At 41.3% G+C, this 27,140-nt stretch overlaps 1 protein-coding gene across 1 annotated transcript; it reads left to right on the forward strand.

The window, feature by feature from the left end:
- Window positions 1–286: 286 nt before the first annotated feature.
- lipg (lipase, endothelial) lies at window positions 287–10,778 on the forward strand. The gene is made up of 10 exons (XM_057832021.1): window positions 287–501; window positions 3,769–3,947; window positions 4,034–4,213; window positions 6,499–6,610; window positions 6,713–6,931; window positions 7,007–7,249; window positions 7,421–7,541; window positions 9,613–9,840; window positions 9,916–10,020; window positions 10,096–10,778. The coding sequence occupies exons 1-10, from the start codon at window positions 429–431 to the stop codon at window positions 10,106–10,108; spliced, it is 1,473 nt and encodes a 490-aa protein (XP_057688004.1). The 5' UTR covers window positions 287–428; the 3' UTR covers window positions 10,109–10,778.
- The last annotated feature ends 16,362 nt before the right edge of the window (window positions 10,779–27,140 follow it).

Consider the following 27,140-nt stretch of genomic DNA (forward strand, 5'->3'; position numbering starts at 1 on the left):
CACCAATGGGAATTGGTGTTAAAAGCATTCCCTCCCCCTGCAGCCATGTGTTCATTCTACACATTGTTTGAATCAGGCAACAAATACATGACCTTCATTCTGGCGCAACACGTTTTTCTCCTTGCGCGCGTTGCGCGTCTCCTTACTACAACTTCATTCATCTCTAACCACGCCCCCCGACGTAAACAAACGGGGGTTTGACCAATCAGACGCGCGGCAGATCAGCCGATGATCAGATGACTCAACCCAGGAGGAACTATTTAAAACTCTAATGAGCGCCTTGACGCGACTTCATAGAAATTTTTCGGTTGAACGAGGGCGCACCGCACCGGCTCTTGAGTGAGTGACCGAAAAAGACGCACCGCGGCCGGCTTCACGTGCTCCTTTTTATCGCTGCTGGCGTTTTGGGCAATCAAATTGGCTTAGAAATGATTCGAACGGCACATTTGCTGTGCACTCTGCTGCTGTGCGCTGCTGCTGCCTTTACGCATGCACAAAACGGTAAGATTGCGTCTTTTTATGTTTATATTTTTTGAGTGGTGTGTTAAGATTTAGACAGCTATTCAAATTTATCAATAATTATTAAGCCATCCCCCATCATTAATACAAATGTTTGTTTAACTTATTAAAAGGCCCCAAGTAACTCTTAAGTTAATTTTAAAGATTTTTTATTTTATACTTCTATAATATTATATTTAACTGCCATTGACGGCAATAGATGTCCAATCCATTTGAAATGAAAGGGATTCCAGCCCTCCCAATTCAAAATGGATTAGACATCTACTAGTGACAAACTAGCAAAAACTCGTTTTACAAATGTCTACATGTTCATAGTTAACTCAATAACTTGCACTGAACGTGATTATGTGCTTTGAACCTTGCGTTTTATGAGATAACATAATTCCAATTGTGAATGTGCTGGAATTATCGGGAGTGCCATAATGATGTGCAATTATGGAGAAATATGACTGTGTGAAAGTCTTGAACTCTGAGATAGACGGTTTTAGAGCATCTCGGTGGCTTTCAAGCAGCCTACGTAAGATTCTGGAGGTTTAAAAATGCCACATTTGACTCCAAGGCTTTTACAGTTCAAATTGATTAGACGTCTATTGCAGTCAGTGGTACTGTAACATGATTATTCACTGCCAGTGCCAATATTTCTTTATAAATTGATCTGTAAATACTTGAAATAAAACCAATCTGTAGTACCGCCAGTACTCCAGGGGTTTAACCCTTTAACACCTGAGCCTATTCTGTTCAAATTTGCATGCTTTTAATGTTACATTTGTCAAAGAAAATATTCTTTACAATGGCTTGGTTGGGTCCGTTTATTCAAGACGCAATAACCTTCATGTCCAAACTGTTGTTTTCTTCACTGACCAATTATAATCGAGATTTTGGACCCAAAAAGACAAAAAAAAAATTGTTTTAAATCCCAATTTTTACATCCAAATTTGTAAAATTGATGTCCCATTGACAACCAGATAAGCTCAACGAAACGTTTGACGCTTGATAATATTTATTCAACTTTTTAGGAGAAACATTAAACGGAGAAAAAAAAGACTGTATAGTTTTCCATTTGATAATTCAAAAGAAACAGCAGGTATGCTCATAGGTGTTTTTGTACTACATACTATGGTCAAAACGGGTTATATGCAGCAGACAAACAGTGAAAAATAGTGACTATATAAATATCATCTAACACAAAAAGGGTTTGGCAGATATCTCTTTGTGAGATTAGGTATGGCACCCATCACCTTATCAGAAGTATATACTGTACATATGTGCAGGGTTGTCAACAGACTTGCAGGGGCCTGGGGACAAGAGACCATTATAGCCCCACACCCACCCCTGCCACCGGCTTGTCACAACAACATGCGTACTACTTTTAACGCTTTGGAAGCAATGAATGTGTAAATTTTAAAATTATTTAATTTGAGATGGACAGTTAAATTTAACAGACCGTAATGTGATGTGACACAATATAAAAAATCTATTGTCCCATGTAGGCTACAGTACAATCAAACTGAGAGTGCTATGCCAGCCTGCTAAGCAACAAAACGGTATAACTAAACACAGGTATTAGTGTTTGCTATAATAAACAGTGGGGTTGTAAACCCAAGATAAATCCAGCCACCAGACCCTGTTCAGCATCGCGCACCTGCTCCCCACAGACTAACATATATCCCTGATCTCCCATCACCTTCTCTCTCCTCGGCTCAACGCGAGCAGCATGTCTTGTCATATGGCAGCTCAATAGGCTACAAGCGGCCGGTGACACTCGAATCAGGCTTTGGATACTGTGATCGCGAATGTAAACGTTCAGTGTTAGCGGCTGTTGTTCACTTACAGACATCACCGTCCACAGCCAACTCTACCCCTAGTTCTCTGGCTTCTTGTCCCCTATTTAAAAAACTTCTCGTTCAACTCTATGATCTTCATCTGTTTTTCTTTTTTTTGTTCTCTGCGCACCTGATTTATGACGACTCGCCCTGTTTAGGGTTTATAACAACAGCCTATACACAAACTATGCAGCTGCTTAGGGCCCCTGACCACTAAGAGCCCCCAATCTGGGAACCTCATTTTATACGTTGTTAATAGAGCATCGTGAATAATGTGTCGCGCATTGTCGTGTATCAGTGCAAACGTCCATTTTCTTGTTATTACAATCTGGCAATCTGGGGAGTGACGTTGAACCTGCATTGCAATGATTGGTGCTCAAACTTGCTTGGAAAATTGATGCACAAATATGTCGAAGAGAATTTATCCTTCTGGAGCAGAGAAACGAAAAATCTGATTAATATACAAAATATGGACGTATGGGTTGGATTGCATGTATGGGTTTCACAGTACACTGTGACGAAAAATATGGGCCCCTTGGCATTATTTTGCTTAGGGCCCCCAAATGGCCTGGGCCAGCCCTGGTTTATAACAATGACAGATTTTAATTTCCCGCTTCAGGGTCCGTACGTAGTGTAGCCTTGAGTGCGCCAAAGCGGGTTCAAACCATTCTCTGCTAAGACAGAGGGGTTTGGGGGGGGGGGGGGGGGGGGGGGGGGGCATTGTGGGGAAAAAAAAAAAAAAAGGAAAAAATATATATTTGAAATATTTAATATGTTAGTTTTTAAGTTTATACAGAGTAGAACATAATATTTAATCAGACAAGGATTTCAATAAAAAATATCTGAATGTAAAATAAATTAAGGGTCATTCAGGGGCCCCTATTGTCCTGAGGCCTGGGACAACATACACAACACAAATCTTACCATGTGTTTCAAAACAAGCAAGCCTGTAGCGCAGCCTGGCATGAAAAACAATGTTTATACATTTTTGGTAGTGAATGAGTTTACCACTAGTCACCAGTGGCAGTGTGGGTGGGAGTAGGGGTGCAGGACAAAATGAAAACCACACAACAGTTCAGAAGGATGCTCGCTACGCAAAGTTAATGCTAACTCGAACTCTATGCTAACATTTAGTGTGTTATGATCACTCAGCACAGGTTTTTAAACACTAAAGCAACACTGCATATTCTCTTGCCAAGAAAACAAATCTTAACGTGTGTTTCCAAATAAGCAAGCCTGGAGCGAAGCCTAGCTTGGAGGACGACATAAATGGCAGAGAGGGAGAGTAGCAGCACAACGCACTCATTACACGTACAATAGGAAAATGTCACACACTCTCGCCTCTCGCCATCATCTTGGGAAAAAATTGTTCGTCGACAAATATTTTTACAGTCATCATTAACGAAACAATGCTTTGAACAATCAGGTGGAGATGAGTTCCCAACCGAGGTCGTCCCTCTAGATGCCACCGTCAAGTACAACATGAGGAAGAGTTTAGATCTGGACCAGGAGGGCTGCTACCTGCAGGCCGGCAACAGAGATTGTCTGCAGGAGTGCGGATTTAACGCCACGGCCAAGACTATCTTCATCATCCACGGCTGGACGGTATACACAAACGCATCTTGTGTTGCATAGCCATGTCTGAATACAAAGCTAATTTGAATGCGGCGTGTGGTTTATCCCCAATCTAGATGAGTGGTATTTTCGAGGACTGGATGCAGAAGTTGGTGGCGGCAGTCATGCTGCGTGAGAACGAGGCTAACGTAATCGTGGTGGACTGGATCCCCATGGCTCAACAACTTTACCCAGACGCCGTCAACCACACGCACACCGTCGGCCAGGACATCGCTGCCCTTCTCGACTGGCTTCAGGTATGACTCTTAAGACAGTCCATCTGAAAGCGGGTCAAGAAACCCTTATGAGAGTATGCAGAGAAAATAGGTAGATAGTAGTGTTGCGCTAAAGACCAAACTATCTGAGACCAAAACGAGACAGTCTCTGCTTGTTTCTGTCTCGATTCTTAACACAGTCCGTCCGGCTGACCAGTCAAAAACAGAGACAAAACAGACTTTTGGGAGTCTTAATCAAAACCTTCTAAATCCGGGGTGTCCAAATGGGTCCTCGAGGGCCGCTAGTTTTTGTTCCTACCGATCGAGCACAGACCGTCTAACCAAAGAGACTTCTGCTAAGACAAGCAGCACCTGACTACAATCAGCACCTGACTACAATCAATTGATTACACTTGTAAGACACCGGATTGGTGCAAATGCGTTGTCCTCTTTTGTTGGAAAGAAATCCATTCATCCATCATCTACAGCACAGGTGTCAAACCGATTCCAGAAAGGGCCAAGTGGGTGCTGGATTTTGTTCCAACCGATACAACGCAGAGAGTTTAACCGATGAACTTCCTGCTGAAACAAGCAGCACCTGACAAAGTTTAACTGATTACACATGTAAAAGATCTAATTGGTGAAAAGGTGTCCTTTTCATTGGTTGGAAAGAAAACCTGCACCCACTTGGGCCTTTCTGGAATCTGTTTGACACCTGTGATCTACAGCTTCATCCGGGGTTGGGTCGCGAGGGCAGCAGCTTTAGCAGGGAAGCCCAGACTTCCCTTCCCCCAGCCACTTCAACCAGCTGCTCCAGCAGGATCACAAGACATTCCCAGGCCAGCCGAGAGACTTTCTCCAGCATGTCCTGGGTCGTTCCTGGGGCCTCTAGTGGGACATGTCCAGAACACCTCTCCGGGGAGGCATCCGAACCAGATGCCCAATTCACCTTAACTGGCTACTCTCAACGCGTAGGAGTAGCGACTTGACACAGTCCCTCCTGGATGACCAGGTTCTCACCCTATCTCTAAGGGAGAGTCCGGACACCCTGCGGAGGAAACTCATTTCGGCCGCTTGTATCCCGGATCTTGTTCTTTTGGTCATGACCCACAGCTTATGACCATTGGCGAGGTTAGGAACATTGATCGACTGGTAAATCGAGAGCTTCGCCTTTCGGCTCAGCTCCTTCTTCACCATCCAGCACCCACTGCGGCCCAATGTGGAACCCTGCTCTAAATGTAAACTTAAGATCATAACTGATTTTGCGACACTAAAAAACGGATAGCAATAGCCTGTTGTTCTAGACTTTACTTCCTGATTCATCATGACTTTCCTGGGCATCTAATGTTCCTGCCAATCAGGAGCAACAAACATGTCCAAGAAGCAATGATCTGCTTGAATACTGTGGCGGAGTGCAAAGCGGCTCTTGTTGATAGGTCAATTTCTGAACTATGGTCGGAAATACTTCATTGAAAGAAGAGCAAAGAACGTCACGAAAAGCCTTTTTTGATGGGAAACTGTATTTTTGCTCTTCCTTGAACTAAGCCATTATACTGTGGATTGGTCGCCTTCTGGTAGCAAGCCAATCAGGGGAAAGAAGGCGACGCTTCAGACAGGAGCAGGAAGCAACAATCTGCTTGAATACTATGGCAGAATGCAAAGCTGTTCTTGTAGATAGGTCAATATTCCAACACTTCTCTGAAATACACTTAATTTCCTCATTGAAAGAGGAGCAAAAAACACCACCAAAAGCTTTTTTGACACGAAAAACTGCGTTTTCGCTAGCATGATGAGAATTTTTTTGAAGGTTCCTCTCAAGAAACTGGTCCAAATTGGGTCTTTCCCAGATTCATACATCTTCCGAGCTGCGTATCCTAACTAAGGTCACGGGGGTGCTGGAGCCAATCCTTCTAACTATGGGCAGTAAGTGGGGTACACCCTGAATTGGTTGCCAGCTAATCGCAGTCTTTTCCCAGATTGATATGTGTAATATATTCTTTGCGGATATATGGAACAATCAATCTTGCTTTCTAGGTTATTGTAGTTCAGTTCCACCAGAAGTCTTGAATGACAGCTCGCGTTCACGCTGTAAAATGCTGCATTTGTACTAGCTTAAAATTGGATCGGTGTACAAATACCGAGCCAGAAAGACTTTCTGGGCCGCTTCTCAATGCTCTGCGAACAAAGAGTTCCGGCGGGACAGATGGCAGAGGCAGCGTAGTGTGGAAGAGGGCCTTGTCCAAGTTAACTGAGCGTAGCTGGCCCACAACCAGCATTTGTTCGTTGTAGCAGCTGCTGATGTCGTCATTTTTTTTGTTTTGGAACAGGATGAGCTGCAGTTGCCTCTTGAGAAGGTGCACCTGATCGGCTACAGCTTAGGGGCTCACGTAGCGGGCTACGCGGGAACGCACGTTCGAGGATCCCTTGGGAGAATCACGGGTATGACCGGTTGGCGCTCTCCCATCGTGTTCTCATTTATAAACGTGAGTTGAAGTTGTCCTTAATTCAACTAATTAGTGTAATGTCTGGTTGGTTTGTTAGGTTTGGACCCAGCCGGGCCGATGTTTGAGGACGCGGAGGAGGAGGAGCGCCTCTCTCCAGGTGACGCAGATTTCGTGGATGTCCTCCACACGTACACCCGGGAAGCCCTGGGAGTAAGCATCGGGATCCAACGGCCAATCGGGGATGTTGATATCTACCCCAACGGTGGCAAAGTCCAACCCGGGTGCTCGCTAGGCGAAGTGCTATCCGCTACCGGCGGTAAGTCATCCGACCGAGCAAGCTTCGCTCCTTAGTCGATCTGTTTGAAATGACGCGGACTTCCCCCAACGCTAGACTTCATGGAAGCGGTAAAGTGCGAACATGAGCGAGCCGTGCACCTTTTCGTCGACTCCCTGATGAACCGGGACCACGTGAGCTACGCTTTCCAGTGCACCGACCCGGATCGTTTCATGAAGGGCATCTGCCTGAGCTGCCGAAAGAACCGCTGCAATAACATCGGCTACGAGACCCGCAAGATGCGCAAGAGACGCAACAGCAAAATGTATCTAAAGACTCGTGCGGACATGCCTTTCGGAGGTGAGTCCCCATCTTCTGATATCGCTCTTAGCAACTTTATTGCATCTTGTTTAAACAGGAAGTTGGCATTGAGTCAACTTTGTTGCGTCTTGTTATTATTAACCCAAAGTCTCGTGATTGTCCGTGAATGACTTGCTGATAAATCATTAACCCAATCTCATTACCTTGAAGGTTACCATTACCAGATGAAGATGCACGTGTTCAACAAAAAGCAGGCTGACGACGCCGACCCGACCTTCTACGTTAAATTGATCGGAGCTCATAACGACACCGAAGACATTTTTGTTGATGTGTGAGTAGAGCGTTTTGAGTACCTTGAAACCCTATTCTACGGATACAGGTGCCAGGGTAGAGAAAATACACTTTTCATTGCTAATCTGTATCCACAGTTTAGTGGTCCGTATCCACAGATTACTGTAAACTGTATCCATTGTTTGGTAATCTGTGAATACAGTTTAGTAATCTGTACCCACGGTTTAGCAATGACCCGAAAACGAGTCCCAGATTTGGTTTGGTGGCGACTACAAACTTAACCCAATGTTTAGCACACTGTACTCAAAGATTGCTAAACTGTGGGTACAGTTTAGTAATCTGTACCCACAGTTTAGCAATGACCGCGGAACTGTAGTCACCAATTTGGTTTGGTAGAGACTCCAAACGCCGACGGACTAAGTAAACAGCTACACAGCGGTTGCACAAATAATTTTGAAAGGTAACACGTGTGCAACTGGTCCGTCGTTGTTTTAATTCTCCAACAAATTGGTACATATTAAATTTGACGTCTCCACCAAACCAAATTGGGGAATATCATTTTCGGGACATTGCTAAACCATGGATAGAGACCACTAAACTGTGCCCACAGTTTACCAGACCACTAAACTGTGCCCACAGTTTACCAGACCACTAAACTGTGCCCACAGTTTGCCAGACTACTAAACTGTAGGTACAGTTTAGTAATCTGTGGGTACAGTTTGCCAAACTGTGGGTTAAATTTGTAGTCTCCACCAAACCAAATTGGGGACTATCATTTTCAGGGCATTACTAAACTGTACCCACTGTTTACCAGACTACCAAACTTTGGGTACAGTTTAGTAATCCGTAAGTATATTTTGCTAAACTGTGGGTTATGTTTTTAGTCTTCACCAAACCGAATTTGGGACTATGGTTTTTGGGTCATTGCTAAACCATGTGTAAAGATTACTAAACTGTACCCACAAACCGAATTGGGGACTATGGTTTTCGGGTCATTGCTAAACCGTGTGTACAGATTACTAAACTGTACCCATAGTTACAAGATTACTAAACTGTAACCAGCAATCTGTGGGTACAGTTTGGAGTCCCCAACAAACCAAATTGGGGTGTATCTTTTCAGGGTCATTGCTAAACTGTGTGTACTGATTACTAAACTGTGGGTACAGTTTAGTAATCTGTTGGTACAGTTTGTAGTCTCCACCAAACCAAATTGAGGACTATCGTTTTCAGGTCATAAGTAAACCGTGTGTACAGATTACTGTATTGTACTCACAGATTACTAAACTGTGGGTACAGTTTAGTAATCTGTGTGGGTACAGTTTGGAGTCTCCAACAAACCAATTGTATGACTATAGTTTCTGGTTCATTGCTAAACAGTGTGTACATATTACTAAACTGTACCCACAGTTTACCAGATTACTAAATGGTACCCACAGTTTAGCAATCCGTGGGTACAGTTTGTAGTCTCCACCAAACTAAATATGGAAGTATCATTTCTGGGTCATAACTAAATCGTATGTACATATTACCAAACTGTACCCACAGTTTAGCAATCTGTGGGTACAGTTTGGAGTCTCCACCAATTTGGGGAGTATCGTTTCTGGTTCATTGCTAAACCGTGTGTACAGATGACTAAACTGTACCCACAGTTTACCAGATTGTAATCCAGTAATACAGTTTACCAGATTACTTAACAGTACCCACAGTTTAGTAATCCATGGGTACAGTTTGGAGTCTACAACAAACAAAATTGGGACTATCGTTTTCGGGCCATTGCTAAACCGCGTGTACAGGTTACTAAACTGTATCCAGTTACTAAACTGTACCCACAGTTTAGCAATCTGTGGGTAAACCAAATTGGGGAGTATCCTTTCAGGATCATTGCTAAACCATATGTACATAGTACTAAACTGTACCCACAGTTTACCAGATTAGTAATCCCTGGGTACAGTTGGGAGTGTCCACCAAACCAAATTGGGGGCTATTGTTTCCGGTTCATTGCTAAACCGTGGGTACAGATTACCTATTAAAAATATTTTTTTTCTACCCTGGCACCCGTGGGCCTCCGTAGCATTTAGTTGCAGACTCTAATGGCGTTTTCTCCCACGTAGCCACAACCAGCTCATCGGACTGAACCAGACCAACACCTTCTTGGTGTTCACTGAGAAGGACCTCGGCGACCTGCTGAAGATCCACCTGACTTGGGAAGGTGACGCCGAATCCTTCCATTCCGTGTGGAAGAACTTTAAGAAGAGCTTCTGGGCCTGGAATCCCTCCCCTGCCAAACCTGTCCTGGAAATCCGACGGATTCGCGTGAAAGCCGGAGAAACTCAGAAGAAGTAAGCAAGGAACACGCGCTCGATTTAGCTAGTGACTGAAATAGGAATATTTTCTCATGGATTCTTGTCTTGCAGATTTACCTTCTGTGCCCAAGACCCATTGAAAATGGAGATCTCTCCCGGTGAATCGTTAACATTTGTCAAGTGTCGTGACGGTTGGGAAGTGAAACCGAGAAAACGGTAAGAAACAAAGCAACCGCGCAAAATGAGAAGTACATTAGCTGATTTTTTTTTTTTTTTAACGTACATCCACAGGATAGCCATTTAAAACCCTGACACATCTGCCAACTTGATGCACCATGGGGACACAACATGGCTAAAGCGAGAAGCACTGCTTTCGCTTTATCTGAGCACTTTTTTCAAAAATGAGGAGGACTGATTGGCGCACAGCGGGAGGGGAATTTAGGTGTCGGACATTTTCAAGCGCACCTGAATGGTTGGTTCCTGGAAACTCTGAAAGGTCGCTCCAGCGTCGAGAGGCTAGGACTGAGGTCAAGCCGGTCTTTGAAAGACCACTCAAGAGTTACAGAATGTTCCTTTAAGTGAGGTAGACTGTCAATTGAACATATGCCAGCTATTGTAGTTTCTGTACTGTACATTTTTTTAATGCATCTTTTTTGTTTTAATTTATGGAAAACAATTGAAGCACTGCAAGACCAATGTTATTTATCATAGCACATCCCATAATAGTGTTGTATGACCTACTAGATGCAGTAATTGTGTGTGTATGGGGTGATTGTGATCAACATGTGTGCCTTTTCTGCTGCTGAGTGAGATTATTGATACACTGTATATTTGGAAGAGATGCTAATCTCATTGCACATGGCTGTTTTGTGCAGAGTGTTACTGTATGTTCTGTGGGGTGTGTTTATGTACATAATGTAAATAACCTTTTGGAAATTTAATAAATTCATGTCGTTTCTATTACATTGCCGCCTCAGTCTTGTATATGTATTTTGGTTCATTTTTAGACAAAAGATTTCTAGACCTGAGAGGTGTTAATTTTGTTCACGGTCCACATTTATGGTAATTGGATCTCATGTCAAAAAACAAAAACCTACTGGCTGCCATTGATGGCATGAGATGTCCAATCTGTTTTGACTAGGAGGGGGCGAATGAACGTTTCTTCTAGAACTACAATTACTTGCATTGCAAGTATGTTTTTCCATGTTCAAGTTATTGTACTATATCAGGGGTCATGAATTAAAAATCCTCAGGGTCCAAAATTTAAAAAATTACAATCTCTGGTCCGGAAATATTTTTAATGCTTCTTTTTTTCCCAAAAATACAAACTATCTTTACGTGGCCATGCTGATAATTACAACATTCAAAAATGTAAATAAAATATAAACAAATTATAGTAATCAGGGCCGGCCCAACCTATACGCAGACTATGCAGCTGCTTAGGGCCCCTGACCACTAGAGGGCCCCCAATCTGGCAATTGTTTAATTTATATTCTATTTTGTTTACTACAGTTTGCTTTATTTGACTTTTGTGAGTTTTGATACTTGATTACAAGCTTAAAAAAATAAGTTCTTCCTTAACTTCTTTCTTTCCTCTTTTAGAAAAATGGCGCTATCTACTGTAAGTACTGACAAATCACTTGGGGTGAGAAGTTTGAAGTATGCAGTGCAACAAAATCTGATTAACATACAAAATATGGACGTATAGGTTGGATTGCATGTATGGGTTTCACAGTACACTGTGACGAAATGGTGGGCCAAAAATATGGGCCCCTTGGCATTATTTTGCTTAGGGCCCCCAAATGGCCTGGGCCGGCCCTGGCTACAAGTCCATACTTGGTACTATAAGAATGTGTAATAGGACTACAAGTACCTGCTTGGTACTACAAGCATGTGTACTTGTACTACAAGTAGGTGTTTTGGCATGTTCTTAAATCACAAGTACATGTACTTGGTACTACAAGTACCTTCTTGGTACTACAAGTTTGTGTACTTGGTACTGCAAGTAACTGTTTGGTACTAGAAGTATGTGTACTTGTACTACAAGTACGTACTTGGTAGCACAAGTACTGTATGCGTACCTGTACTACAAGTATGTGTACTTGTGTGTGCTCATTCTACAATTGCGTGTACTTGCGCTACAAGTACGTGTACTTGCGTGTGCTCGTGCTACAAGTATGTGTACTCACACTACAAGCAGATGTGCTTGGTAATACAAGTACGTGGTCGGTACTACAAGCATGCGTACTTGTACTACAAGTACGTGTTTTTCCATGTTCATAAACCACATGTACTGGTATACCAAGTACATACTTGGTACCACAAGTATGTGTACCTGTACTCCAAGTACGTGTACTTGCGTGCACTTGCAATACAAGTTCGTGCTGTGCACTACAATCATGTGTACTTGTACTAAAAGTACGTGCTTGGTACTACAAGCATCAAGCATGTGTACTTGTACTTCAATTACCTGTTTTTGCGTGTACTTGTCCTACAAGTACGTGAACTTGCGTGTATTTGTAATACATGTATGTGTTAGGTACTACAAGTGGATGTACTTGTACTAGAAGCACGTGTAACTAGGCGTACTCGTGCTACAAGTACGTGTGAGTACTTGTGCTACAAGTATGTGTACTTTCACGTACTTGTGCTACGTGTACTCATACTACAAGCGTATGTGCTTGATAATTCAAGTACATGGTGTGCACTACAACAATGTGTACTTGTACTGCAAGTACATGTTTTTGCATGTTCATAAACCACAAGTACATGTACTACAAGTCCGTACTTGGTATTAAAAGTGTGTGTAATTGTGTGTGATACCATAAGTCTATGTACTTATACTACAAGTATCTAATTGTTACCACAAGTACCGTATTTTTCAGACTATAAGTCCGGGGGGGGTTCATAGTTTGGCAGAGGGTGCATCTTATACTCCGGAGTGACTTGTGTGAAATTATTAACACATAATTACAGTGCCTTGCAAAAGTATTCGGCCCCCTTGAACCTTGCAACCTTTCGCCACATTTCAGGCTTCAAACATAAAGATATAAAATTTTAATTTTTTGTCAAGAATCAACAACAAGTGGGACACAATCGTGAAGTGGAACAAAATTCATTGGATAATTTAAACTTTTTCAACAAATAAAAAACTGAAAAGTGGGGCGCGCAATATTATTCGGCCCCCTTGCGTTAATACTTTGTAGCGCCACCTTTTGCTCCAATTACAGCTGCAAGTCGCTTGGGGTATGTTTCTATCAGTTTTGCACATCGAGAGACTGACATTCTTGCCCATTCTTCCTTGCAAAACAGCTCGAGCTCAGTGAGGTTGGATGGAGACTGTTTGTGAACAGCAGTCTTCAGCTCTTTCCACAGATTCTCGATTGGATTCAGGTCTGGACTTTGACTTGGCCATTCTAACACCTGGATACGTTTATTTTTGAACCATTCCATTGTAGATTTGGCTTTATGTTTTGGATCATTGTCCTGTTGGAAGATAAATCTCCGTCCCAGTCTCAGGTCTTGTGCAGATACCAACAGGTTTTCTTCCAGAATGTTCCTGTATTTGGCTGCATCCATCTTCCCGTCAATTTTAACCATCTTCCCTGTCCCTGCTGAAGAAAAGCAGGTCCAAACCATGATGCTGCCACCACCATGTTTGACAGTGGGGATGGTGTGTTCAGGGTGATGAGCTGTGTTGCTTTTACGCCAAACATATGGTTTTGCATTGTGGCCAAAAAGTTCAATGTTGGTTTCATCTGACCAGAGCACCTTCTTCCACATGTTTGTGTCACGTCTCGGAAGTCTTGTTAATGTTTTGTGTTGATTCATGTCATTCTTTTATTTTGGTACTGGCATGCCTCCTAGAGTTAACTTTACTTCCTGCCCTTGCCAATCAGGCTGATCGCGTCCACCTGTCATCCTCTGTATAAATAGCCTGCTTCCAAACTTACCCAGTGTCGGTTTGTCTGCTATCCTGCCACGTCCTACGCCACGTCCTTGTGTAAGCCCCTTTTTTGAGAACGATTCATGTTTTTGAACCAATGCCTTTTTTGTTTCTAGTGAACTATACTCAGTTGTTTGAGGTCCAGCTGTTGCTGTGAATTTTTGTTGATTAATATCCAGCCTTTGCTGTGAATTTTTGTTGATTAATGTCCAGCCGTTGCTGTGAATTTTTGTTATCTTCCCTTTTTGAACTTTATGAACTGGAAAATAAATCTTTGTTTGGATTGAACTGTCGAGCATTTGGGTCCTTTAGTGCATCCCTGTCAGTTTGGTGTGTCTCCCAGGTGGCTTGTGGCAAACTTTAAACGAGACTTTTTATGGATATCTTTGAGAAATGGCTTTCTTCTTGCCACTCTTCCATAAAGGCCAGATTTGTGCAGTGTACGACTGATTGTTGTCCTATGGACAGACTCTCCCACCTCAGCTGTAGATCTCTGCAGTTCATCCAGAGTGATCATGGGCCTCTTGGCTGCATCTCTGATCAGTTTTCTCCTTGTTTGAGAAGAAAGTTTGGAAGGACGGCCGGGTCTTGGTAGATTTGCAGTGGTCTGATGCTCCTTCCATTTCAATATGATGGCTTGCACAGTGCTCCTTGAGATGTTTAAAGCTTGGGAAATCTTTTTGTATCCAAATCCGGCTTTAAACCTCTCCACAACAGTATCGCGGACCTGCCTGGTGTGTTCCTTGGTTTTCATAATGCTCTCTGCACTTTAAACAGAACCCTGAGACTATCACAGAACAGGTGCATTTATACGGAGACTTGATTACACACAGGTGGATTCTATTTATCATCATCGGTCATTTAGGACAACATTGGATCATTCAGAGATCCTCACTGAACTTCTGGAGCGAGTTTGCTGCACTGAAAGTAAAGGGGCCGAATAATATTGCACGCCCCACTTTTCAGTTTTTTTATTTGTTAAAAAAGTTTAAATTATCCAATAAATGTTGTTCCACTTCACGATTGTGTCCCACTTGTTGTTGATTCTTGACAAAAAAATTAAATTTCATATCTTTATGTTTGAAGCCTGAAATGTGGCGAAAGGTTGCAAGATTTAAGGGGGCCGAGTACTTTTTCAAGGCACTGTATATCATTGTTGCTTGTTAGCATGTTCTGTATGCTATAGTTATCTCATTAACTCTGTTACATTAACATACCAGGCAGGTTCTAAATTCGTTGTTCATGCGTCATGTAATGTTAGCATACCGTACACTTATTCAGCCTGTTGTTCTCCATTGTATTTTTATTTTAAATTGCCTTTCAAGATGACATGTCTGTTCTTGGTGCTGGATTCTACCAAATAAATTTCCCCCCAAAATGCGACTTATACTCCATTGCGACTTATAAATGATTTTTTTCCTTTTCATTGTGCTTTTTTTTTTTTTTAGCTGGTGCGACGTATACTGCGACTTATAGTCCGAAAAATACGGTACTTGTAATACAAGTATATGCTTGGTACTACAAGCATGTGTACTTGTACTATAAGTACGTGTTTTTGCATTTTCATAAACAACAACTACATGTAATTGTACAATAAGTACATACTTGGTACTACAAGTATGTGTACTTGTACTACAAGTACCTACTTGGTACCACAAATATATGTACTTGTACTACAAGTGTATGTGCTTGGTAGTACAAGTATAAGCTGTGCACTACAAGCATGTGTAATTGTACTACAAGTAGTTGCTTGCTACTAAAAGTGTGTACCTATACTACAATTGCCTGTATTTGCTTCTACTTCACTATAAGTGCATGTGCTTGATACTACAAGTATATGTGTGGTGCACTACAAGCATGTGTCCTTGTACTACAATTACCTGTATTTGCATGTACAGTGGGGCAAATAAGTATTTAGTCAACTACTAATTGTGCAAGTTCTCCCACTTGAAAATATTAGAGAGGTCTGTAATTGTCAACATGTGTAAAACTCAACCATGAGAGACAGAATGTGGAAAAAAACAGACAATCACAGTGTTTGATATTTAAAGAATTGATTTGCAAATCAGGATGGAAAATAAGTATTTGGTCAATACCAAAAGTTCATCTCAATACTTTGTTATGTACCCTTTGTTGGCAATAACGGAGGCCAAACGTTTTCTGTAACTCTTCACAAGCTTTTCACACATTGTTGCTGGTATTTTGGCCCATTCCTCCAGGCAGATCTCCTCTAGAGCAGTGATGTTTTCTGTCGTTGGGTAACACGGACTTTCAACTCCCTCCACAGATTTTCTATGGGGTTGAGATCTGGAGACTGGCTAGGCCCATCCAGCACCTTGAAATGCTTCTTACGAAGCCACTCCTTTGTTGCCCTGGCTGTGTGTTTGGGATCATTGTCATTCTGAAAGACCCAGCCACGTCTCATCTTCAATGCCCTTGCTGATGGAAGGAGATTTTCACTCAAAATCTCCTGATACATGGCCCCATTCATTCTTTCCTTTGCACAGATAAGTCGTCCTGGTCCCTTTGCAGAAAAACAGCCCCAAAGCACGATGTTTCCACCCCCATGCTTCGCAGCGGGTGTGGTGTTCTTCGGATGCAATTCAGTATTCTTTCTCCTCCAAACACGAGAACCTGTGTTTCTACCAAAAAGTTCTATTTTGATTTCATCTGACCATAACACATTCTCCCAGTCCTCTTCTAGATCATCCAAATGCTCTTTAGCGAACCGCAGACAGGCCTGGACGTGTACTTTCTTCAGCAGGGGGACACGTCTGGTAGTGCAGGATTTGAGTCCCTAGCGGCGCATTGTGTTACTGATAGTAGCGTTTGTTACTGTGGTCCCGGCTCTCTGTAGGTCATTCACTAGGTCCCCCCATGTGGTTCTGGGATTTTTGCTCACCATTCTTGTTATCATTTTGACACCACAGGGTGAGATCTTGCATGGAGCCCCAGATCGAGGGAGATCATCAGTGGTCTTGTATGTCTTCCATTTTCTAATAATTGCTCCCACAGTTGAGTTCTTTACACCAAGCGTTTTACCTATTGCAGATTCAGTCTTCCCAGCCTAGTGCAGATCTACAATTTTGTCTCTGGTGTCCTTCGACAGCTCTTTGGTCTTGGCCACAGTGGAGTTTGGAGTGTGACTGACTGAGTTTGTGGACAGGTGTCTTTTATACCGATAATGAGTTAAAACAGGTGCCATTAATACAGGTAAAGAGTGGAGCCTCGGTAGACCTCGTTAGAAGAAGTTAGACCTCTTTGACAGCAAGAAATCTTGCTTGTGTGTAGGTGACCAAATACTTATTTTCCACTATAATTTGGAAATAAATTCTTTAAAAATTAAACAATGTGATTTTGTTTTTTTTTCCCCACACTTTTCAAGTAGGAGAACTTGCACAATTTGTGGTTGACTAAATACTTATTTGCTCCACTGTACTTGTACTATAACTACTACTTGCGTATTTTTTAAATACAAGTACGTATACTTGTACAATAAGTGTTTGTGCTTTGTACTACAAGTGTATGTGCTGTGCATTACAAGCATGGGTTCTTGTACTACAAGTGTGTGCTTGCTTGTACAAGCATGTGTACTTGTATTACAAGTACGTATTTTTGCATGTTCATAAACCACAAGTACATGTACTACAAGCACATACGTGGTACTACAAGTACGTGTACTGGTTAATGGAGATAGTACCTTTTCTCGTAGGCACCGTGTAACGGTTTGCATTATTCTAACACGCTTAATATAATAAATCAGGGAATAGTAAAGTTTTTCGGTTTTACCGTTTGACTGTTTGTATTACTCTAACACACCCAATATAAAATAAATAGCACTTATACCATAGTTCAAGGAAAACAAGCAGAAAATAGGGCATAAAAGATACACGACGCCTTCTTATCACGGAAGCCCAATGTGTGCGTCATGAGCAAGATTGACGCTGACAAGCCCACGTCTGGACCACCAAATCAGTTCTCCCGGACAGTCCAGAACAAATGGCGGGACGCCCTGTCCCAACACAAGGAACAGCGGTGAACGCCCGATATCCAATGGATAACATGACTGATAAGACTCCAAGAGCCCCTTTGACGCTGAGGTGGCAAAATCCACAACCCTCGTTGCTCTGACAACAGCAACTCCCAAATCCGCCTGTCCAATCCACAAACAGACAATATTCCCAAACACACCCTTCTTCCTGCCCACGGCTCCCTCGTGAAAGCCTTCAAGAGACTGAATGTTTAACTAAGCATTGTCATTTTTTTCAGGAACCTTTTGATAACGTGTGATAGGGTGATCTTGCCTCCCCGCTTGAGTGTGTCTGTTTCACCTTGCCGTTTTGATCGCTGTCGACCTGAATAAAATTGTCTACTTGTTTTCGGTGAGCCTTCTTTAACCCAAACCCCAAAAAGACCCAAAAAAATCTCAAAATCGTTTTTCAAAATTTGTAATGTTGATGTCCCATTGACAACCAAACATGCTCAACCAACCATTTTGAAGCTTGATAATATTTATTTAACTTGTTAGGATAAACATTCAATTGAAAAAAATAAGACTGAATAGTTTTATGCAACTCATCCGAGGAAAACAACGACAAATACGGCTGATTGTCTTCCTTGAGTTGATGAAATAATGCATTAGCTTGCGCTAAATTTAGTTTTCGATTCATTCCACACGTTTCAAAGTCGCTCGCTCAATCCAACCGCCTGTGCTCGCTTTGCATGCCTCCCTTTCCTTAGATAGCGCCTCGCTCAGCAATTTATTAAAAATATTCACATTAGCTTCGTCCTTTTTGACCTCACAACGGCTGGATCCTGTGATACGTAGTCGTTAGTGGTGCTTTTTGGTTTTGAAAAAGGACAAGAAATGATGGAGATAAACAAATGGTCCATGCAGGGTTTTTAATCCTTATTTATGAGTGCAATAAAACTATAAAACTCAAATGACATTATCTCGCGTTATACTTGGTCGCTTGACTTCAAATAAAAACTCGTGTTGACATCAACTTCCGTACTTTCAAATGAGACCAATCAGCGGCACGTGGGTGACATAATTACAGCGTGACGAAGCTTCAAAGACGATATGCGTAAACGCGTCGCTGCTGACACGTTCGGTGTTGAAGGGTTAAACCTTTCAAAATGAAGTCAGCACAAAGTGTTAAGATGATGGTGAACTCGGGAAGTTTGACCTTCTGGCTGGATTGTCGGAATCTCGCCGGCCCGGGTCGTTGGAGCTATGCCAGCGCTGGTCTGGCGGTTCTGCTGGTGTGATTCCGGCAGTCTGACTAGAATGTCAGATTCCTTCATGGTTCTACAAGAACCTACTTGTTACCGCAAGTATATGTACCTGTATTGCAAGTACATGTAACGGGTACACATTGTATCCGTTGTGGAACTTGGAAACCTCCCCGCCGATTCCTTCATGTAAGGACACTGACGACTGCGCCGTTGGGTCGAGCTTTATTGGCGCAGTGGTTAACGTCCTTGCCTGCCGACTAGATTTGTCGTGGCGCGCTGGTTCGTGTCCCAGCCTGGTCAGAGGTGGGAGCGGAACGCGGGGCGGCACTGACACTCGGGTTACATACATGTACTTGCGTGTAGCTGTACTTACGTGTACTTGTACTACAAGTGTAGTACACAAGTATGTGCTGTGCACTACAAGCATGTGTACATGCGTGTATTTGTAATACAAGTATGTGATTGGTACTACACGTGCATGCAAGTAATAAATGTATGCACACTTGTACTACAAGTACATGCTCTTGTGTGTGCTTGTACTACAGGTACACCAACCAGCACATCAAAGAAAACCATGCAATTTCTCTAGAAATTGTATTTTCTAATTTGTGATTTAAATGCAACTTTGGTTTGATAACGATTCTCCTTTGCGAAGCACTTATCTGGCAGCCCAAAGGGGAAAAACAAGGATGTTTCAAAGTTTTGTTATCATTTGCATTACTATTTTTGGCCACCAATCTTACTTATTGCTCCTTCAAACTAGCATTTCTAATCATTTGCGGCGACAGGTGGAATGAGGCTAAGCATCTCATTTGAGTTCACGGGTGGTTTTGCATAATACTTAATATTGCAACTTAATGTCCAAGTTTTCCTTTGACCATTAAGCACGAATATAATATATTTTTAGAGAAAAGGCTAAAGAAACAGCTCGCAGCAACACTTAGTCTAAAAATATGTACTGAATTAATTTTAAAATTTACTATCTGCGGAAAATGGACTTTCCCAACACAGCGTCAGGGTTACAACAGTACATGAACCCAATCTCACTCCACCCTTTCCTGTGAAGTGCTTATGTTGCCATGCAGGTTTGCGCTTGTACTACATTGTGTGTCGCTATGATCATCCTTCGGCACATGCATATATGCACAGAATGCTTTGGCGGACTTGTCAGACTTTGCTTGGTAATTAAAAACATTCCTGTGTGCTTGTAACACATTTTTTTTCCAGTGCAGAAAAATTGGATCAGGAAAAATTCTCTCCCTCCCCTATGACAACACTATCTCTTGACCCGTCAAATAGCACTGAAACAACATGAAGATTATTGACATTATGCAACAGTGTGTCAACAGGTGTCCATTTGCACCCATTATGTCACCAATAACTGCTTTTGCACGGTTCAATTTTCTGGAATAGATAATGCATTGTAGGGGTGGGACGATGCGCTTTTGGCAAGATCCAATCGGTGTCTCACTTCCTGTGTGATGATCCGATATGTATTACGATACTTCAACTATGGCAACATATTTATATGGGGCTTTGCAAGGCAAAGGCCAATATACTGTAGTAAAATTCCTTTTTTGTTGTTTGAATGGCATTTTAGTTCAGCGCGCTGCACGGCCAAAACCGTTTGACCAACCGTTCGAATATCAAAATGACGTGAATTTTTTGAATGACCCCTCCAAATTTTCCGTTTGTCCGTAAACGCAGGCTTTTCAGAATTTTTTTAAATTTGAAAATGTATCTAGTCCTAAAATGTTTGACCAAATCACATAATTTACACATCTAAAATTCCAGGATGGCAAGGGGCATAAAGGTCGTATATAGAATTTGCCAAAAATTTACAGTTCCCTCATAATTCGCACACAACTAGCCCATTCATTTCTAATCGGGAGTCCATTGAGAGCCATGTACGCCATTCCATTCATTTCTAATGGTAAATTTCCCCTTCTTTTTCAACTATAGGTGGTTGTGATTTTTTTACCATTACAGCCCATTGATATTCAACTGGGGCCCATGTAGGACAGTGCCATTGACAGCTATGTACGTCCAAATTTCCCATTTATTTTCAATGGCAGAAAAAGCTGATTTTTGACCAAAAACTTACCATTACAGCCCATTGGCATTCAAATGGCGCTCAAGTAAGTCGATGCCATTGATATCAGGTCACGTCCTGTTGATTTGGCAAGCTTTCAGGGACATGTCCTGTTGCATGGCTGTCAGCGGCATTAACTTACTTGGGCGCCAGTTGAATGTCAATGGGCTGTGATGGTAAGTTTTTAGTCAAAAATCACAACCACACAGGTTTTTCTGCCATTGAAAATGAATGGGATATTTGGACGTACATTGCCATCAATGGTTTTAACTTACTTGGGCGCCAGTTGAATGTGAATGGGCTGTCATGGTAAGTTTTTGGTCAAAAATCACAACCACACAGGTTTTTCTGCCGTTGAAAATGAATGGGAAAATTGGAAGTACATGGCCGTCAATGGTGTCGATTTGCTTGGGTACCAGTTGATTGTCAACGGGCTATCATGGTAAGTTTTTGGTCAAAAATTACAACCACACAGGATTTTCTGCCGTTGAAAATGAATGGGAAAGTTGGACGTACATGACTGTCAACGGCATCGACTTACTTGGATGCCAGATAAATGTGAATGGGCAGTAAAGGTAAGTTTTTGATAAAAAATCACAACCACACAGGGTTTTTTTTTCCATTGAAAATAAATGGGAAAGTTAGACACAATGGCGTTGACATGCATGGCTGTTAATGCCATCGATTTGCTTGGGCGCCAAATTAATGTCAATGGGTTGTCGCAGTAAATGATAAAAAAATCACAATGTCCAATGTCAATGGGCTGTGATGTCCTGTTGCAAGGCTGTCAACGGCATTAACTTACTTGGGCGCCAGTTGAATGTCAATGGGCTGTGATGGTAAGTTTTTGGTAAAAAATCACAACCACACAGGTTTTTCTGCCATTGAAAATGAATGTGAAATTTGAACATACATTGCCATCAATGGCTTCGACTTACTTGGGCGCCAGTTGAAGGTGAATGGGCTGTTATGGTAAGTTTTTGGTCAAAAATCACAACCACACAGTTTTATTTTCCCATTGAATATGAATGGGAAAGTTGAACATACATGACTGTCAATGGCATCGACTTACTTGGGTGCCAGTTGAATGTCAATGGGCTGTGAATGTACGTTTTTGGTAAAAAAAATCACAACCACACAGATTTTTTTGCCATTGAAAATGAATGGGAAATTTGGACGTACATGTCCGTCAATGACATCGACTTACTTGGGTGCCGGTTAAATGTCAATGGGCAGTAAAGGTAAGTTTTTGATAAAAAATCACAACCACACAGGGTTTTTTTTCCATTGAAAATGAATGGGAAAGTTGGACACAATGGCGTTGACATGCATGGCTGTCAATGGCATCGATTTACTTGGGCGCCAGTTGAATGCCAATGGGCTGTAATGGTAAGTTTTTGGTTAAAAATCAGCCTTTTCTGCTATTGAAAATAAATGGGAAATTTGGACGTACATAGCTGTCAATGGCACTGACTTACATTGGCCCCAGTTGAATATCAATGGGCTGTAATGGTAAGCAGTCAAAAATCACAACCATCTATACTTGAAAAAGAAGAGGAAATTTACCATTAGAAATGGTTGTCGTGGTAAATGGTTTTTTAAAAAAATCAGAAGGTCCTATGTTTTCCTGCCATTGAAAATGAATGGGAAATTTGGACGTACATGGCCGTCAATGGCATAGACGTGCATGGCTTTCAATGGCATTGACTTACTTGAGCACCACTGTAATGTCAATGTGTTGTCATGGTATATGGTCAAAAATCACTAGGGCCTATGTTGCCATTGAAAATGAATAGGAAATCTGGACATACACAGGTGTCAATGGCATCCCATTGGAAAGGAATGGGACAGTTTTAAGCGAAAATTGGAGGAACCGTAAGTTTTGGCAAATTTTCTATTCAACTTTTATGCGCCTTACTGTCCTGGAATTTTTTATGTGTAAATTATGCGATTTGGTCAAAAAATTGTAGGACTAGATGCATTTTTGAAAAAAATTAAAAAACAATAAATTAAAAAAAAAAAACGCATTTACGGACGAACGGAAATTTTGGGGCGGTCATTCGAAAAATTCCGTGCGTCACGTAAAAATTCCAGTCATTTTGATATTTGAACGGTGACGGTAAGTTAAATAGTTTGGGCTGTGCAGGGCACTGAAGAAATGCCATTCAAAAAAAAAAATTAGAATTTTACTATCTAAATATTACCTTATTTTATTTTATTTAAGGGCCATATTACGTAATTTGTCAGTTATTTATCAAAATAGTATTTATTTCAAAATGTTGTTTTCATTTAATAATTTTTACCCTTTTGGGGGTTCCACATTAAGTTAATTAGCAATCTTTCCTAAGCAAAACCTAGGGTTGACAGGTATGCAAATGTCAAATGTGAATTCCACTCACGTGAACTCATTGTACTTGCTCCACACGTGTGTAGCATTCAGGAACATTACGTACATCGAATACAATTTCTATTATTAAGCCTGCATTTATCTTTGCCACTCACTCCGGCGTGTGACCCATTTTCACTCAGCGGGACAAGCCCAAAAAACCTCAAACCGTGAAAGCCAGAACACGGTAGTTTGATGTTGTGCTCGTTGCTTTGGCGACCTCCATTCTGCCACACCGCACGGGCCGTTTAGTCACCGACTGTATTTGAAATGGAACTTTCTCATGCGTCACACGTTTTGAGACAGATATATATACAGCACCACTGGTTTGACCCACTTGGATGCCAGTTCTTCACAATGTGGTGTGTTAACTTCAACGCTATTTCAAATGGATTTGACGTGTATTGCTGTTAATTACGGGTTTGACAATACAGGGAATCCCCGGGTAACAAGCGAGTATTGTTCCTACGTTGGCGACGTAACCTGAATTTCCGCGTAAATCAGAATTAACCATTTAATTACCCCTAAATACCCTCTAAATCTCAAAATAACTATAAAAAACATGTACTATACGTCATTCGACTGTCCTCGCCAAAACGTTGGCGCTAAACCCTACCTAGACAGTGAGCTAAACTCCAAAACGACAGATGACTGACATCCTTGTGGTTTGCTGACTTTATTCAGCTGCTCATGACGTCAACACTTGCAGAATGAAACTAAAATATAAATGACATGAAATCAGTTTCATCTTCAATAACAGCAGTTCAAATTTGTGTTTATAACTAGCTGCTGATATAGCAATAACAATTCACACAAACAATTAGCATGTATCAGTTAGCGTCCACACGCCATCAAAAAACAACCGCGTCAACTCGCCCCAAGTATTCCACCATAGTTGAAAATGCACAATAAACAGTAGAAAAGGTGTTGTACACAGGTGTTGCCTCTGTCTCACAAGCAACAAAAGTACGCGCAGGCTAGCAGCTGTAATCTTTCCTCTCTCGCGCTTACTTGGCTGCGCGACGTCTTTGTGGATGCAATTGTGCTCTTCTTCGTGTGCGCAAATACGCTCTTCTTCGTATGTACATGCGCTTAGCAAAAAGTATGGAATTACCAGTCCCGGACGAGCGCTCACTCAGACATTTTATCATGTAGAAGAAACTCAGATAAAAAGCTTGAAAAAATAATGAATTAGTTCAAAAAGGCAACTCTTTAGCATTCAGAAACACTAAAAGAAATGAATGAAAAACATTGTGGTGGTCAGTAAATGTTACTTTTATAGCGCAAGTGCAGGGAAATCTATCATCACCAAAGAGTCAAGAGTCAAGAATCTGCATTGGAAAAGGTGATGATGCTGGAACTTTTGTTTGGTGCTGTTCCAGTAAGACTTACAAAGATGACTGCCTGAAGAAAACATCAAAATTACCTCAGTCCTTGATGACATGGGGCTGCATGTCAGGCAAAGGCACCGTGGTTAAATTTTCAATAAATGCACAAGTTTACATTGAAATTTTAGACAGCTTTCGTATCGCTTCAATTGAAACAATGTTTGTCATTTTCCAAGATGACAATGCATCATGCCACGGACAAAACTGTTAAAGCATTCCTTGGAGAAAGACTCATCCAGTCAATGTCATGGCCTACAAATAGCCCAGATCTCAACCCTTTTGAAAACCTGTGGTGGAAATTGGGAAAAAAAAAAAAAAAAAAAGGTCCACAGTAAGGCTCCGACCTGCAAGGATGATCCAGCAACTGCAATCAAAGAGAGTTGGTAGCAAATTGATGAAGAATACTCATCAAGTCCATGTCTCAGAAACTGCAAGCTGTCATAAAAGCCAGAGGTGGTGCTACTAAATACTAGAAATGTGTTTCGATTGTTATTTCTTTGTTTGTTTCTCATGATACCTTATTTTTTTCCTCAGAATGGAGTGATTCCATACATATTTCTCTGCACTTGCTCTGTAAAAGCAACATTTACTGACCACCACAATGTTTTTTATTCATTTCTTTTAGTGTTTCTGAGTGCTAAAGAGCTGCACTTTTCAACTAATTCATGATTTTTTCAAGCTTTTTATGTGAGTTTGTTCTACATGATAAAATGTCTGAGTGAGTGCTTGTCCAAGACTGGTCATTCCATACTTTTTGGTAGGGGTTGTACATGCGCTTGTACTCGTGGGTGGCAGTAATACCTGCTGAACGGTTCAAGCGCCAAAATAAAAGCATGCATCACGAAAGTTAACATTATAAGGGGATAAGGGGTGATGAGGGAGTTGAAAGTCCATGTTGCCCAACAACAGCTCCAAAACATCACTGCTCTAGAGGAGATCTGCATGGAGCAATGGGCCAAAATACCAGCAACAGTGTGTGAAAAGCTTGTGAAGAGAGAAATGTTAGGCCTCCATTATTGCCAACAAAGGGTACATAACAAAGTATTGAGATGAACTTTTGGTATAGACCAAATACTCATTTTCCACCATGATTTGCAAATAAGTTCTTTAAAAATCAAACAATGTGATTTTGTTTTGTTTTTTTCCACATTCTGTCTCTCATGGTTGAGGTTTACCCATGTTGACAATTAAGGCCGCTCTAATATTTTCAAGTGGGAGAACTTGCACAATCAGTGGTTGACTAAATACTTATTTGCCCCACTGTAAGTCGCACCCCCAGCTAAACTATGAAAAAAAACTGTGACTTATAGTTCGAAAAATATGGGTACCTTCGTTTTATGTCTGGGTTGAAACAAAAGCGGTTGCGCGACGTCTGTAAACGGGGGTCCCCAGGGTAAAACGGACAAATTAAAAACAGTTTGGGGGCTTAATGTGCCATGAATCTGCTATGGCAGCATATAGACATATTGTTCTATCAAACACAAGTTGATTTGGCTTAAAATACCATAGTTTCTTTTAAGGAGGAGTGCAAGAGCAGAAACGTTTTTTTTCAGTCTTGTCTGTGTTTTCCGCTCTATGTTATTTCCATTTCATTTCATTTTATTTCATTTGTTAGTTATATTGCACTTCCATTGACAGGTGACTGCGACGGACTGGCAGAAAGCTACTAGCACCTCCCAGTCCAGATGGATCGGACGCAGGGGTGAAAGTGGCTAGAATTTCTTGCCGGAACTCCCCGACGTGAAGGTCACCAGAAATTTTTTTTTTTCTTTCTTTCTTATTTTTGGGGTTGGGTCAAACTTCTTCAACTACTGAAATGCAAAGAAAACCGTTTTAGCACACTTTAGTTTTTCTATAACACATACAAAAAACTGATTTTCATTCATAATTGTGCTTTTTCAATGATTTTCAAAATAAAAGTTAACAAAAACAGCAATAACCCCAACCTCCATCTCCTAATTTTTATTTTCCCTCATTTCCTCACATACTAAATGCCAAATCTCAATTTTAACTATTTAAGAACATAGGAGGTATACTAAAATTGAAGTTAATGTAAACATTTGCTTTTTTAAAAATAAATGATAAAAGTAACATACATTCAGAAAAATAAGTACAAATGATTTATATTATGTAGAGTGAAATGGAATATATTTTGAAGATTGCACAAACATTGACTTTTTTTTTTTTTTTTAATCAGAAGGAAATAGATAAGTAGCCTTTTTTTTTTTTTTTAATCAGAAGGAAATAGATAAGTAGCCTAACATAAATGAACAAATATAAGTCCAT

This window comes from Corythoichthys intestinalis, chromosome 3, assembly GCF_030265065.1.
Source record: "Corythoichthys intestinalis isolate RoL2023-P3 chromosome 3, ASM3026506v1, whole genome shotgun sequence".
NCBI lineage: Eukaryota > Metazoa > Chordata > Actinopteri > Syngnathiformes > Syngnathidae > Corythoichthys > Corythoichthys intestinalis.